Here is a 16,667-nt window from a genome sequence, read left to right on the forward strand (position 1 = left end):
ATGTAAGAGTTTATAACACCCCTGACTACAGTATATAAAAATGGTCATATTCTAATACCCTTCAAACCATGGACATTTCTTTTTGTAATTTACATGTATTTAGTTTTTTAAAATATTGAGACTGTGACATATGATTGACAGTGATGTTGATCATAGGTGGTTGTTTCCCTTTCTTGAAGTTTTAGAAGTTGCCTTTTCAGGGGGCGCCTGGGTGGCTTAGTCGGTTAAGCGTCCAACTTTCGCTTAGGTCATGATCTCGCGGTTCGTGGGTTCGAGCCCCGCGTCGGGCTCTGGGCTGACTGCCAGCTCAGAGCCTGGAGCCTGTTTCAGTCTGTGACTCCCTCTCTCTCTGACCCTCCCCTGTTCACACTGTCTCTCTCTCTCCTAGAAATAAATAAAACATTAAAAAAAAAAAAAAAGAAGTTGCTTTTTCAGGTCTCTTACCCATATTTCTATGAGAGAATGCATCTTTCATTTGATATATTTACCTAGAAGAGAACGATTTGTCAAATACATTGAAAACATTGTTCCCCTTTCATTTTATTTACAATGTTTTTGATACACTGAAATTGTTATTTTACATATTCTAAGTTACTGATTTTTGTACTTTCTTATTTTCATGAAGTCCTTCCTCATACAAATATTTATTCAATATCAATATTCAACAAATACATTTTGAGGATTTATTATACCACAAAGCAAAAGAGAAACTTTTCCTGACTTCAAAACAGACCATCAAGAACAATAAAGACTATGGCTTTACTTATTACACTTGACACTTTACCTTTTGGAAATTTTGATACATGGAGTAAATAAGAAATTTATTCCACGAAATTGCTTTATCTTCATTTGCTGCACATACAAATACAGTCAGTGTTGTGTGGTAGTTAGAATTAAGGGTTCTAGAATCAGACAGAATTGGTTGTGAATTCCAGTCCCACCACTGAATAATTCTGTGTACTTTAGCATTTTAGTTTACTTAATCTGAGCCTCATTTTATGAAGCTATAAATTGGGACCAATAATAGTTCCTACTATTTTTATGTCTGGTGAAGATTAAATGAGATACTCTATGGAAATTTTTTACAGTGCTTGGCTTATAGGAAGTACTATAAACTGAGTTGGAATGCCACCATTATTTTTAAATACATTAAGGACAGCATATTTCTTCATATTTCTTATATACAGAAATATTAATATTTCTAGTAATCAGATTCTTTTCTAATTGTAAACTTTCACAATGTTGGAGTGGTTTACATGATACTTCTTAGAAATCTACTAATAAAAGTTATTCCTTGTTACTAATCAAATTCTCCTCCCCCTTTCCAGCTATTGTCACTCATTTTTTTGGGTGACCTTGCAAGTCCCTTTAATCGGATTCCAAAATTTATCCTGATTATACTCTGTATTAGAATTTAACTAGATTGATTTCATAAACCTGAAAATGTATCTATTTATACTGTTGAAGCACCACAATAACTAACAATCTTATGAGTCTTTCTCCCATTTGTCAGTCATTTTTTAATAATTTTTTCAGCTAGGCTCTATGGATTTATTATTAGATTTATCACATATGTAATTTTGTTGTGCTATGGACTTCACATTGGTATCCCTTCAAAACTGATATGTTGAGGGGCATCTGGGTGGCTCAGTCAGTTAAGCATCTGGTTAATTTCAGCTCAGGCCATGATCTTGCTATCCCTGAGATTGAGCCCTGTGTAGGGCTCTGTGCTCAAAGCTCAGAGCCTGCTCGTAATTCTCTCTCCTCTCTCTGCCTCCCCCTCCCCCACCCCACTCACATTCTTTATTTCTCTCTCTCAAAATAAACAAAGTACAAAATCCATATGCTTGGTCCCTAATCCTCAGTGTTATGGTATTTGGAGGTGGAGCCTTTAGGAGATGACTTCATCCTGACTATGGGGCCTTCCTAATGGGATTAGTGCCTTTACAGAAAAGGAAGAGACGCCAAAGTTCTCTTGCTCTCCACCAAGTAAGAACACAGTGAAAAAACGGCTCTCTGCAAACCAGGAAGAGAGCCCTCTTCAGACACCAAATCTGCCAGCCTTTGATCTTAGACCTCTCAGCCTCTAGAACTATAAGAATTAAATGTTCTTTTTGTTTAGGCCACCCAGTTTATGGTATTTGTTACAGTAGCTCAAGCTAAGACATTGTGCTTAGGATTTTTAGTTGTTTCATGAAAATAAGCATCAAACATTTTGCATACAACGTAGTAGTAACCTAACCATTGTGCATGAAATCTCACAGTTCACTCTATTTAATGCTTTAACTTCAAGTATTTCAATGAACCAAATACTTTTTTCAAGTAGTTGACATGTCATACTATTGAGGAAGCAATGTTTCTACTTAACATCATCTGATTAAACGCTGTCCCTTCTCAGATTTTGCGAATGCACCTCTCAGGTAATTTTTACATATTTAACATACAAAAATTAGATTTATATAAAGTAAATACCTTTTTAAAAAATCTTGTTCCTAAATCCAAAAAGTTTGCAAAAGAAATAAAGTAAATCCTTAAAACTTTATGATGTATTCCATCAAATCAAAGTATAAAAATAGATACCTATTCCTTATAAAAAAAAAAAAAAACACTAGGCCACATGGGAAGTTCTTAAGCATGACATGTAGGCAGGAGAGAAAAATGTCAGATTAACTGAATATATTTTTTCTGAGCCACAGTTAATTTACCTCTGAAAGTGAATATATGATGGTGAATTTTAATACTAACTTCAGGTATGCAAAAGTAATTATCTAAGAATACTTTCTGACAACACTTTTGTTGTGAGGATCCATTGAAAGAGATATATCTACACAATGAATCAACAGTAGTTTATAATCTTCTAGTGGATGTGGATCTGAATGGTAGCAATATAAGCAAGACTACTATCTTTATTGCTAAGTAAAAATGAAACAGAGTAAAGCCTCTGTACTCAAATAATTTTGAGACTTTGCTAGGAGAGAAGCCAGACTCTCTCCATACTTGATATCATGATTCTGATATTAAAATAAACAAATAGAAATCAAAGAGAATGAGAACGGGCAACGGGGATCAGCAAGGAAGCAATGACTGCAACACTTGAAACATGATTTTAAAACAAAATACCCAAGGGCCACCTGGGTGGCTCACTCAGTTAAGTGTCTGACTCTTGGTTTTGGCTCAGGGCATGATTGCGTGGTTTTGTCTGTGAGGTCGAGTCCCACTGACAGTGCAGAGCCCACTTGAGATTCCCTCTCCCTCTCCCTCTCTGCCCCTCCCTAGGACTCTCTTTCTCTTTCTCTATCTTTCAAAATAAATAAATAAATTTTAATACGTTTTAAAAAATGAAACAAGATACCCAGTACTATGACCTTTATTTCCCTGACTGAGGATGTCAATAAATTACAATGAAGAAGAATTCTTGTCATCATTAGAACCAAACAGTTGCTATACCTAAAATTTATTTTTCTTGATCACTATATATTAAGTGCTCAATATCATATATAAATAGAATTTATTTCCTTGTGAGGATTCAGTCTTTCTAAATAAACCTCATCTCTTAAAAAAAAATTCTGAGTTAAAACAACAGGCTCAAGTGCTCTGGAAAAAAGAGGCCCATCATATAAAATAAGAAAATTCTCAAAAACCTATTAATAGGGTACGTTGCATCTGAAATTCAACTATCCCAATTTCATTAAGGAAAGTCAACATAGTAATCTATTTCTTTAAAAGTCATACCATTTGGATGCTAAAAAGGGGCACAGACTGACTTTTTTTTCCAAAAGTGACTGTTTCAACATTATTAAAAAATTAGCTTTTTTTTTTTTTTTTTTAATCTCATCCCTAAGTTTAGCATCACAAATTTTTAGGGAAAAAATTGCTTGGCCATCATTATTCCTTCACAGTCTTTCCCCCTACTGTGGTGTTACAGAAGAAACTCAGACTTCAAAGTGATTCTCGATTTTATCTCCGGGTTGTGGTCCACATTTGAAATAAAATACCAAAGTGGAACCTTCTCAGAAATAAAAATGAAAAGCGAAAAAGCCAAAAGGTGATCTCCTAATGGAACACTGAAAATGAAATCTGTTTATTGGACAGATCTGGTCCCTCGTTTTCTTCCACAGTCGCGAGTTATTAGAATTTTTCATGCAGCCAAGACCTTCCGCACTCTCCTGCTTCCTCCTTCTTTCACATTAACCTTTCCTGCAGCAGACCTGTGCATGGTATCTCAGCAAGCGTGCTAAAGGAAGCTTAGGAGAGATTAATAATGGAAGGGACTTTTCACTTCCTGTCAAACCAGCCGAGTTGTTCCTCTTTGTTGATCACCAAAGAGTAGTGAGGGCTTTCCCTAGATGGGTCAGAGAAAGGGCAGCACACCAACATGCAGCCTCTCTGGGCAAACTGGACAAATATAAATGAATCCCTGTCTTTGCCTTTATTTTCTATTTAACAGTTACTAACAGCACAATTGCTGTCCTGAACTACGGAGGCGAATCAGTAGATCATTTTACTCTGCAGAGAAGAAATCTTTTAGTATTCACTGCTCTTGTTCTAAGAAAATAACAACTGAATATGTAAGTAGGGAGCCAACAATAGCAAAGCTGAATATATAGAAACATGTTTTATTAGCAAAATAAAATGAATAATTCTGTAAACAAGAATTCACATAGCATCTGAATAAAAAGTGGAAAATAAGCGGAAGTAAGGTGCTCTAAAATACTAGAATTAGTGCCTCCAGATAACTGACCCAATAGTACAAACCAACAATGAACCCATTTAACTTTATGAAAATTTGGTTTATGCCCTTGGTTCCTTTTGCATATGATACCAGTAAGCAGTGGAGCATTTTCCCAGTGCTGGGAGTCAATTTATCTTCCTTGACAACCATTTGTAATGAGATGGAGGTACGAGATCACACAATTAGCACCTAGTTTATGCAGGATCCAAGTCTAAGTCCTGCGCCCTCAAGCTGGTGCTGTTTCCTGTGCCCCAGAATCAAAGGGGTACAAACCAGAGTTGTGTGATGTGTGCAATCGGTACCAACTCACTTGGAGACAGTGTCCTATCAGCAAAAATCAAATCTACTCATCCCACCTAAAATTCATTTTGAACATTTCCATGTTGAACCTAAGTTTAAACTCATCATTTTCATCACAGCATTTTTTACCTTCAGGATTGAGCTTCTTTTCAATTTTGCTTCCCTAATGCATTAAAAGTTCTATTACTGCTTACCGCTCTTTCTTCATAATCCGTAAAAACTGGTTTAAAATACATTCCCTCCAGCTAGAATCTTAGCAATTTGATTGTTTAAGTAAAGTCATTGTGATACATGAACCCATCTCTTCATTAAAAAGTATATTTTGGTTTCTGATGTGCACTAAAGGCGTATCAATGAAGTCCGTACAGGCCAGGGATCTAGCTGAATCTCCCTGCGCTGCCCAGCATCAGCCCCTGGTCTGAAGGTTGGGATCTGAAATTGGAGAAAGGAGAAGAATGGCACTTACATTGCTGTTCATCGCTCTTGTCCCCACACTGATCTGTGAAGTCACACACGTTGTCAGGAGGCAAGGACAACCCATTGCCACACTGAAAGGCTTCGGTTCCTTGCGGAATCCCTGTAGAGCTGAAAACACAAGAAATCCAAAGGAAACAAAAGGCTGCCTTCCTTGGGAATGCTAACATTTCGGCCATGCCGAAGAGCAACCTGTGATAGACCTCTGGGAGATCAGGCAGCTGTGATGGGTGAATCCATAATCAGAAGCATCGTTTCTCTTTACTCCTTCTTTTCCAGATTTGCCTCTTATGAGTGGATACTATTGGTAACTACCTGCAACCCTCACAAACGACTCCCAAAGCAGTTCATTGCTCTTTCGGAGGAGTGTCTTTAGAAAATATTTAACTTGAGCAATTGCACCATTTCTGTATCTAGCTCAACATGGATATTTATTGCCCTGTGTATGTCCTATTTAAACAATGTCAGTCTTTATGACCATGCTATATCTCCTGAAAGAAAATTTTAAGAAACAAAGGGCAGGCCTGTACGTGGGGGGTGGGGGGAGGAGCTACAATAAAGTTCTAAGGCCCACAGCAATGTTATATATTCATTCCTATGCGTCCTTAATTGCATTCATGTAATTTAGAACATTATTGCAGTCACTAACACTTATAAAAATATTTCAGGCCCAATTATTGGATTCTCTCCATGAGCATGAAATGCATATCCTTGGTTATTAGGTAGAAACCCTTCATGGGTTTGTTTGGATAAATTGAGAAACATAGGATTTTATAAGCTGGAGGACCATTGGAGGTCATTGTTTTAGGTATCACATAACTTGGGTGCCCAAAGAAGTTAAGGGTATTTATGAAGAAATACAGTAATTTGGTGTTAGAAACTAGAAGTCAAGTTTCTGACTGCCAAGGGCAATGTTCTTTGTTCTCTAGCACACTGATCTTCTCATCAACTCATGTTAATTTGCTGCACAACTGAACATGATTGCAGAATGCATATTCCCAATGAACAGTATACTGAAGTTCGGGACACACTGATGAATTCATAATAAAATTCTCTGAAGCTGAATAATCATAGAAATTATATGGCGTTGAATATTCAAAATACCCCTTTATATTTGATTTCTTAAAGGCATACTGAAGCTCTTTTCCAACGACTTTCTTTTCATTTCTGCAATATAGCTGCAAGAAACAAAGCTCCGTGAGTGTATAAGAAGCAAATGGGGAATGTAGAGTGAAGAGGACCACAGATCAAGGGCAGGGATGCACCTGCCCATTGAATAAAAATGTTGGGAAAATTGGGGCGCCTGGGTGGCTCAGTCGGTTGAGCGTCCAACTTCAGCTCAGGTCATGATCTCGGTTCGTGGGTTTCAGCCCCGCGTCGGGCTCTGTGCTGACAGCTCAGAGCCTGGAGCCTGTTTCGGATTCTGTGTCTCCTTCTCTCTCTGACCCTCCCCTGCTCATGCTGTCTCTCTCTCAGAAATAAATAAAACATTAAAAAATTTTTTTAATGTTGGGAAAGTAAGAGTTTCTCCACACTCTAGAAAAAAGACCCACTATACATACAAAGGTCTAAAGTGTGGGCATCCCGGCTTCTGGAAGGACAATCCATAATTTCGCCCTAACGTTGAACACTCCATGTGGTCTGGCATTTCATTGCTCTGTGCTGTATCCTGATTTCAGAGATACTTCTCCTTACTTCACTTTATACATGAATATGAATTAATACCTAACCTACTTCTCTCTTTTGTGTGTCCCTTAAATGTTGATTATCCTCAGAGTTCCATGTCAGTCTTTCTCTTTGCTCAGATTATATTTTTTTTCTAGGCTTTTTCCTTTACTCTAGTGATTCTGAGTAGTATCTACATATTGTCTCAAATCTATACCTGAAGTGCTGATATGATATGCTCCTCAAATCTATACTCTAAGTTTTCTTTTTAAAAATGTTTTAATGTTTATTTATGTTTTGAGAGAGAGAGAGAGACAGACAGACAGACAGACAGACAGGGGTGAGTGGGGGAGGGGCAGAGAGAGAGGGAGACAAAGAATCCAAAGCAGGCTCCAGGATCTGAGCTGTCCGCACAGAGCCCAAGGCAGAGCTCAAACTCACAAACCATAAGATTATGACCTGAGCTCAAGTCAGAGGTTTAACTGACTGAGCCACCCCGGCACCTCTTTCTTTCTTTTTCTTTTCCTTTTTTTTTTTATTTGAGAGAGGGAGAGTGAGAGACAGAGAGAGTGCACACACCCACACTCGAGCAGGGTGAGGGGCAGAGAGAGAGATTAAATCTCAAGCATGCTTCGAGCTGTCAGCACCAAGCCTGATCTCAACCTAAGATCATGACCTGAGCTCAAGTCAAGAGTCTGATGCTCAACAGACTGAGCCACCTAGGAGTCCCATATACTGTAAGTCTTCTTTCTGAGGGAGCACGCAAGTGCAAGCCCCACCCCACCCCACACACACACATACCATATAGCCAGGCAACCCAAGAATCCAAAAGTAAACTCTTCTTCATTCCCCAACCCACTCAACTAGATAATACCCATCTTCTATATTTCAATGAACAGCACATTCTTCTGTCCCAAGCCAGGGAATTATACATTGCTCCAGGACCACTCTCATCCACTCTACCTATGATTCATCAAGTCTTCTGCCCTCTGTATTTCAGTTAAAGGCTCAATCAATTCTCAAATCAGCAACACCACGAACCAAATGTCGCTGCTACCCACACTCATTTTTGTCCCTCAGTCAGAATCATCATTTTAAAGCACAAAGATATTCCTACATATCTTCCTCTGAAATCAGTATCAATGTCATATTCCTTAGCATGACTTACAAACACAGCTAGTCTTTCCAGGTTCATTGTTGAGCCCTACCTTATGCTCACTCACTAGATTACTGAATTATGGGGGCACCTGGGTGGCTCAGTCGGTTAGTTGGGCGTCTGACTCTTTATTTCAGCTCAGGTCTTGATCCCAGTGTCACGGGATAGAGCCCCGTGTCAGGTTCCGTGCTAAGCACGGAGCCTGCCCCTCTCCCCCACTGTGTGCTCTTTCTCTAAAATAAAAAAATAAAAAATAAAAAACAGCATTACTGAATTACGGTGCTAGCAGTTTTCTGAACATGCCATCTCTTGAGGCCAGATCTGAGATCTCTTCCCCACTNTACTGTGTGCTTTTTCTCTAAAATAAAAAAAAATAATAATAAAAAACAGCATTACTGAATTACGGTGCTAGCAGTTTTCTGAACATGCCATCTCTTGAGGCCAGATCTGAGATCTCTTCCCCACTCCATGCACCAGAAAGAAAATTAATACTAACAATCCCTTATTTTTCAGCTTCAGGGACTTTCTCTAAATCTTGGCTGGTTCTCCAAGGCTGAGCTAAGTGTCACTCCTGGACTCTCTCATAGGCTGCTGTTCCAGGACCTATGGCTCTGGAATGGCCACTGTATGTTTACTTCAGTGATGCCTCCACTATTCTGTGAGAATAAAGCAGGATGGTGACTTTCTCACTAGTGTATGTATCCCCAGTGACTAGCACAGTTCCCAGCAGGTAGTAGAAGCTCAATAAGTAATTGCTAACTGAATGGAATTAATGAGAGCTTTACAATCATTTTAACTTTTGCTAGGCACATACAAATAAATGCAATGAAGATGTGAAACTTTAAAACACCACTACAGCATACTGGTGTTTGGGGATCAAAAGTGCAGCATAGGGAATATAATCAATAGTATTGTAATAGTTGCATTGTAAAAAAACAATTTATGAAGCTTGTGCAATTTTAAGAAGCCTTTCAGATTTTGAAATTGCAATTATGTGTTACATTAGCAATGTGCTCCACCCCCCTCCCTGCACTAAATAAGTAAATATCAAGCTCATTTCAGGTTCCCTCTAGAAGGAAGGAAAGAAGGAAAAAAGAAGGGAGGGGGAGGGGAGAAGGGAGGAAAGGAGGGCGGGAAGGAAGGGAGGGAAAAAGGGAGAGTGTGAAAAAGGAATAAAGGAGAAAGAGAAGGAAGATAAGAGGGGAAGAGGGAAGGAAAGACAGAGTGTAAAGAGACATGCAAGCCCAGAAACATCTCCACTTTATATCCTGATTCTGAATTCAGGTCCTGTGACATTGTATATGTTCATTATTTTCCATTTAGAAAAAAGAATTCACATATTTTGTTGCTGTCACAACTGTCTATTGCCTCATTTCAGCTGGGAAACTCCTTCATTAACTGTTACTGCCTACTAAAAATAACACTAGCCTATACTGTTTCAAGTGGCATTCATCATTTAGACAAGAAATGAACTGGAATCATCCAAAGTAAATCAGAATAATCCAGTAGCATAATATTTTATAAGGCAAATTTATATTTTGTTGCCAAAAATCCAATTATTTTCAATTGAGATTTCCTTCGCACTTTTTCTCTACATGCACCAAAAAGAATAAGGGATCAATAGATACTGGTAGCAGGTTCTCCTTTCCTATTTTTATGATGTGGGGATAAACGCCCTGGGGATCCCAAAGTTCTATCACTGAGCAAGGTGCTTCATACATATTGTCTCATTATGTCCAAAGCACCCTCTTGTGTTGTTCTCGACTTCTGCTTTAAAAGTGTTACTCAGTTGTCCAATATCACATGAGTATTAAATGATGGAGCTTGGTTATAATGCAAGACAGACAAAAAATGACCATATAATTTTAATTGAATTATATGGCCAACAGTTTTCACGAGGCATTTAAAAACCTCTGAGACGTTCAAACAGCAAATTATTCAAAAGTGACACAGCGAACTCATTTTCGAGTAGACACAGTTTTACCTTATTTTTTTTAAGACTGAGCACCTATTTATACTAGACCCTGGGAATGGGGTACAGTAAGAATAAAACAGTGTCCAGACTTAAAATAATATACAAGCTGGGAATGGAGATATAAGACATTTACGAAAACTGTACACGTGCTGCTTCTAGTTTTGGCAAAAGCAGTGGGTTATAGTTTCTGTAAAAATATATAAGCCAACTTTCAAACTATAAAAATGTTAGCTGTGGAATATAAAATGCCTTTAAATATATAGCTGAGTCCCGAGGCTGTAGAGTGTAAAGCATATCCCAAGAATTGAAAGGGAGATGGGAGGAGATGAAGCCAAAACAATAGACAGTTTATTCCTGAACGACCATCCTCAACGATATTTTCAGAACAATTCCAAAATTAATGCAAAGTAATCCCTGGGAGATGACAGAAGATGCAAGAACAGTGAGGAAAGACTGAAGCTGTATTACAGATAAAAGCAACTCAGAACCCCGGTTGTGAAAGTGGAACTCAAAAGGGTAATAAAATAATTTAGATTTGCATAAGATAAGAAACTAGAACTGACATGTTTGCATAAAGCCAGAGGAAGAATCAGCGAGGAAAAATAAATTCCTGGCACCTTCGTAAGGCATGTCAGAATTCCCATAAATTATGATCCTCCAAATGAGGGCTCACGGTGAAAAATTAACTGGCAAATGACAAACACATCTCTTATGACTCAGAGCTAGCACAAATAATCAAATGAACAAGGGTGCAATTAGATACCCAAATATTTCATACATTGGCATTATGGCATAATAAATTTAAAAATTATGTATGAAATATATACAAGATGAAATTTTAAAAATAGAGGGAAGAAAAGACCAGGTATGAGTTTGCAAAAGCGGCCAGGAGAAATGCAACCATTCCAAAAGAAAATAATGAATACATATACCATATATATATTTCCTATTTATACTATGTTTTAAATTTTTTAACATTTATTCATTTTTGAGAGACAGAATGTGAGTGGGGGAGGGACAGAGAGAGAGGAAGACAGAATCTGAAGCGGGCTCCAGGCTCTGAGCTGTCAGCACAGAGCCTGACACAGGGCTTGAACTCACGGACTGTGAAATTATGACCTGAGCTGAAGGCAGACACTTAACCAACTGAGCCACCCAGGTGCCCCAGAGACTGGCAGGAAACATTCAATAGCAACAATACAAGCCAATAAGACTGTGTCATCTGTAACAAATGTAAGATAATGGAATGACGGTTTTATAGTGATAAGAAAAAATCACAATGGAACTTAGAGATAGGAGTGGCCTAAATGTTTATTCAAGATAGGGGATAAAATAATTTTGAAATGACTGAAAACTGAGGGACTTTGTCTCCAACACACCCTAAAGCAATGAATATATTCTAAACTCTGCATCCAACAAGAATACATGGAAATGAAATACTAGTCCCATAAAACTCATTTCAATCTATTTCAATGACTCAGTGTTACCCAGATGACTTTCTCTGGTGTCAATGACATTTAGTGAGAAATCAGAAATTTGAAACAAATTTTAAAAAATAAAGGTGCTCATTTAAAAAATACCTATCTAGGGGCGCCTGGGTGGCTTAGTCGGTTAAGCATCTGACTTTGGTTCCAGACCATGATCTTGCGGTTTATGAGTTCGAGCCCCACATCGGGCTCTGTGCGAGAGCTCAGGGCCTGGAGCCTGCTTCTGATTCTGTGTCTCCCTCTCTCTCTGCCCCTCCCCTGCTCACATTCTATCTCTCTCTCTCTCAAAAATAAACAAACATTAAAAAATATTTTTTTTAACCTATCTAAATGACACGGTGCTGTGAACAGACACCCTGGGAGTGTGGGCCATCTGCCTGTGGCATTTATCTGAGACTGCAGCCCCTACTCAATTCTGTCTTATATATACTGCTTCCAGGAATGATGGATTGCTACTTGGCACACTCAAATTATATCACATTCCATTTATTTCAAGTGGCTCAAGTTGCAGGGTCATTGCTGTCACTTGGTCAGGAATTTAGTCTCAATCTGTGCCCAATAGCTACTTCTTGAGGAGAAGATACCCCTGTGATGGCTTTACTCCAAAATGACAGGAACCTATAATGTGTTTCTCTGACAGAGTGGGACATACTCTTATCAAGCGGACTAAATGTTCACAGACTCTTGATTCAAGAACTTTGCCTTGTATTAGGTGCCACAAAGACTTATGTTTTGTTTTATACATCGCTTATATCCGAAACTCAAATAAGCCAACGGAGTTTCCCATATCTTTCTTAGAGGTGGAAGATGCAAGATGAGGCAAATTTTCTCTCATTCTGAGAGTTATCTTTCTTTATTCCAAGTAATTTCATGAATGTGCTAGAACTCTGAATATCTATGGGGTTTATTACCCAACCTCTATCCTACATGAACTTTTCCAAAGTATTTTCAAAAGCTGCCAACCTGTGCTTATCAAATTCTGTCAAATTACTGCCATGTCTATAGTGGATACGCATGATGTCCCTTACAATGGTGAGACAATCTGGGCATCTACAGACCATATATGACTCGGAGCGAGTGAGTGGATCACGCTCCGTAGTACCACAGTGAAGGCATATTGCTGTCCCTCTTAACTGAGAACAAAATTTTTCTACAGTTCTCTACTTATTGGAATAGAACAAATCCATACATTTTCTACATAGACAGCTACCCAGAGGCTTTGCAGACTTGCTTCAGGGAAGAAACTACATCTGAAGAGCACTGTTATCAAAATCATGATTTGGCTATACTTTTGATGATCATCTACTACTTTCCAAGACCCAGTCACCTGTGCAAAGACACTTCAGCAAAGGACACAAAGGCAGGTCAAATTAATTGACAGGAATTAGTGCCCAAGGTGGTACCAATCTCTGCAATTCCCCCAGAGGCAGGGTTTCACTTTATTTATTCCTACCTATAAAGAAAGAGTTAACATAGCAGGACCAGCTAATATCCTTCTTTGAAAGGCATACTTTTAATTGTTGGCCTTGGCTGGCATCTGAGAACTACCAGTTCTCACCATTCTAACTGATTAAGAGGAGTTCACTATGTCTAAGCTGTCTGTACAAACAAAAATATAGTTTATGCTAACCACCTGCTTTTCTTCCAGGAGTCTAGAATTTTAATATGTTCCAGGCAGAAACTGTTTAATGACCAACCACCAATCCTAGCAAATACTAAGTACATCTACTCCAGCTACTCATTGAGCCAGTAGAAAAACAACCACAGCATGGTTTTATAGAATACAGGAGCCACTGAGAAGCGGATTTGGACCTAAATTCCATTCATCACCTAATGACCAATAGAACCATGGTGATTTTCTAGGTATCCAGGAATTAATACCAGCTTAGAAACACCACTGGAGTATTTCCCATTTTCCAGTGAGCCATTACCATCAAATAGCACAGGCACCAGACCCAGAAGAAATTTTGGTTGTTGTTTTTATATCAAGTCATGTAGGATTTTCATAAGTGGTCCACCTCTTTTATTGCTATGGATCCCAAATTCCATTAGCCACCAACAAAGGTCCTGTAATTGAGTACCTGGCTTTGCTGACTATTATGATAACATTGTAGTAAGCATGCTAATCTTGCCTCTAACGAATACATTGTGTTACTGGCCAGCATCACTTTGAAATACCATAATCTCCACTTCATGTTAGATCTGAATAGGTCAGCCATTACAGCATTTCATAAGAATTCTGACAGTCTACTCAACAAATGTTTTCTTACACATGGTCTTCCATGTCAGTTTATATGGAATAGGAGAAGAATAAACACACTACACCAAAACTTCTATTGGTTACCATTTGGTATTGGTTACCAGACAATCCACTCCAACATTCCTATCTTCCTATGTCTTGATTTCCTGCCTCTTCACTATTAGCATCTCTAATTCATTTATTGTAAACCTCCATAAGGTCTAGGTCCTAGTCAGTTGAACTGAGCAACTAATTACAACTTACTCTAAATGATCAAAAATGAAGAAATCTTCAACCCAATTCAAAGTACTTACCTGAACGAGGTTCTTTATTTCCACACACATAGTTCCCATTTTCTACTGATATGAGTTAGCAAATAATCGAAATCCTTTTTGTGTGTTAGTTTGCCCTTCACAGATCTGCTTATAGTTTGGAGACCAGTGAGGATGGCGAGAATGAGATGTGGGGAAAACATGTATGCACATGTGAGGTGATCCCCAAATGAGGTGATGGCATATCTCCAGACAAGGTTGAACCTGACTTATAAGAGGATAAAGGGCTACTTTATTTATCAAGGGAAGCTGGGAGTGGGGGGTATCAGGCCGTAGAGGTACTTACAGTCATTCAGATGCTCCCCAATTCTCCATTCCGGTTCTTAGGATCCCACACTCTCATGAACAATGCCCTAGCTTTTCCATAAGAGTCTTAAGGAGTCTCTCAATTCAAGCTACCTTTTAAATCAACAAATTGCAAAAACTAACTCAGTCTACAACAACACCAACAATAACAACAAAGGTTATTTTAGGTAACCATAAAGTTTCCTGGTCCTCTGACCATGTCCAAGCCTTTTTCTTTTTTTTAAGAATTGTACCCACCCAATACTAAATTCTTGACTTGTTCATTCTCAACCATAATGGTTTTCATAGCAGCAACCTGATCTGCTAAAGAAACCTGATCACCTTCAATATGTCCCTCGGTCCATACTGACACAGATGAAATTGTACCACTCATTCTTTGCCACAAAATACTGTGTCAAGTCCTTTAACACTAACAGGATTTTCACTGCTTTCAACCCCAATCAGGTCAGATACCCTCTAGATGAAGTTTCTTTTAGAAACTACAGTTGGCAACCATCCTTGTGAACAAGTATATTATCAATTAAGGATCAGTAGCAAACAATAGAAAGTGTCCCATTGGGTTAAGCAGCAGTAATTTATTAGAAGATTTTAGATAGTTTCAAAATAATATGCAAGGCCTGAGGGAGTAAAATTTACAAGGCATTTCTAAGAGTAACTCACAGATTCCAAAATTACAATTCTGCCTTGGAGTCTACTTCTTGACCTGGATTAACACACCCAATATAAAGTACACCTAAGGAAATGTTCAAGGGAACTTTGAGGAAGAGTTTGGAGAATAATGACAGCCTATATTTTTCATGGTGTTGCATAATTATTCATCCCAGGGACCTGGACACTTTTTCAGTCAATGAGTTCCAGATAGGAAAATTGACTCAAGTCAGGCCTATATTTAATAAGGAAATACAATTGGCCAATAATCTTCCAAGTGGAAAGGATCAGGCCCAGATGATAACATTGGTAAACTGTACCAAATAGTTAAGGAAGAAATAATTCTAATACTCTACAAACTCTTCCAGAAAACAAAAACAGACAAAACACCTCCTAATTCATCATTACAACAGCATTACCCTAATACCAAAACCAGACAAAGACATTTAAAGAAATTTCAAACCAATATTTCTCATGAACATAGATGTAAAAATCCTCAACAAACTTTTAGCAAATAAAGCCCATCGATATATAGAAACAATTATATATCATGACCAAGTGAGGTTTATTTCAGGTATGTAAAATTAGTTCAACATTCAAAATCAATTAATTTAATCCATCACATCAACAGTCTGAAAAATAAAACTCATATAATCATATAAAATGATGCAGAAAAATCACTGGACAAAATCTCACACCCATTTACAATAAAACTCTTAGAAAACTAAGAATGGAGAAGAATTATCAACTTGACAATCAATATTTACCAAAAACCTATAACTAAAATCACAATCATTGATGAGAAACTAAATGTTTTCTCCTTGAGATTAAAAACAAAGCAAGGATGTCCCTTCTTGCCATTCCTATTCAACCTCATACTGGAAGTTCTAGGTAATTCTGTTAGAGAAGAAAAGGAAATAAAAGACAGATTGGGAAGGAAGAAATAAAACTGTCATGTTCACCAGGTGATGTTGTTTTCTATGAAGCATATCTTTAAATATCACACAAAAAGCCTCAAAACTAAAAGATTACAGCAAGGTTGAAGGATACAAGGTTAATATACAAAACTGCTTTCCTATATGCCAAGAATGAACAATAAAATTTGAAATTAAAGGGCGCCTGGATGGCTCAGTCAGTTAAGTGTCCACCTTCCACTCAGGTCATGATCTCGCAGTTTGTGTGTTCGAGCCCCGCATCAGGTTCCGTGCNTAAAGCTACAGTAATTAAGACAGTGTGGACCTGGTGAAAGAATAGACATATAAATCCAAAAAGAACAATGGAACAGAAAAGAGAGTCCAGAAATAGACCCACATTAATACAATCAACTGGTTTTGACCAAATGGAAAAAGCAAC

General features: G+C 38.0%; 1 protein-coding gene across 1 annotated transcript in view; it reads right to left on the reverse strand.

Annotated features, from left to right (window-relative positions):
* The window catches only part of MALRD1 (MAM and LDL receptor class A domain containing 1), a 757,419-nt gene extending 750,748 nt beyond the window's left edge, over nt 1-6,671 (reverse strand). Inside the window, exons 1-2 of the mRNA XM_077772480.1 lie at nt 6,641-6,671; nt 5,499-5,711 (exon numbers count right to left, since the gene is read on the reverse strand). Coding sequence (XP_077628606.1) covers nt 5,499-5,711; nt 6,641-6,671 — 244 coding nt within the window. The remainder of the gene's footprint in view (nt 1-5,498; nt 5,712-6,640) is intronic.
* Nucleotides 6,672-16,667: the final 9,996 nt, after the last annotated feature.

This window comes from Crocuta crocuta, unplaced genomic scaffold, assembly GCF_008692635.1.
Source record: "Crocuta crocuta isolate KB4526 unplaced genomic scaffold, BGI_CrCroc_1.0 scaffold96, whole genome shotgun sequence".
Classification (NCBI taxonomy): domain Eukaryota; kingdom Metazoa; phylum Chordata; class Mammalia; order Carnivora; family Hyaenidae; genus Crocuta; species Crocuta crocuta.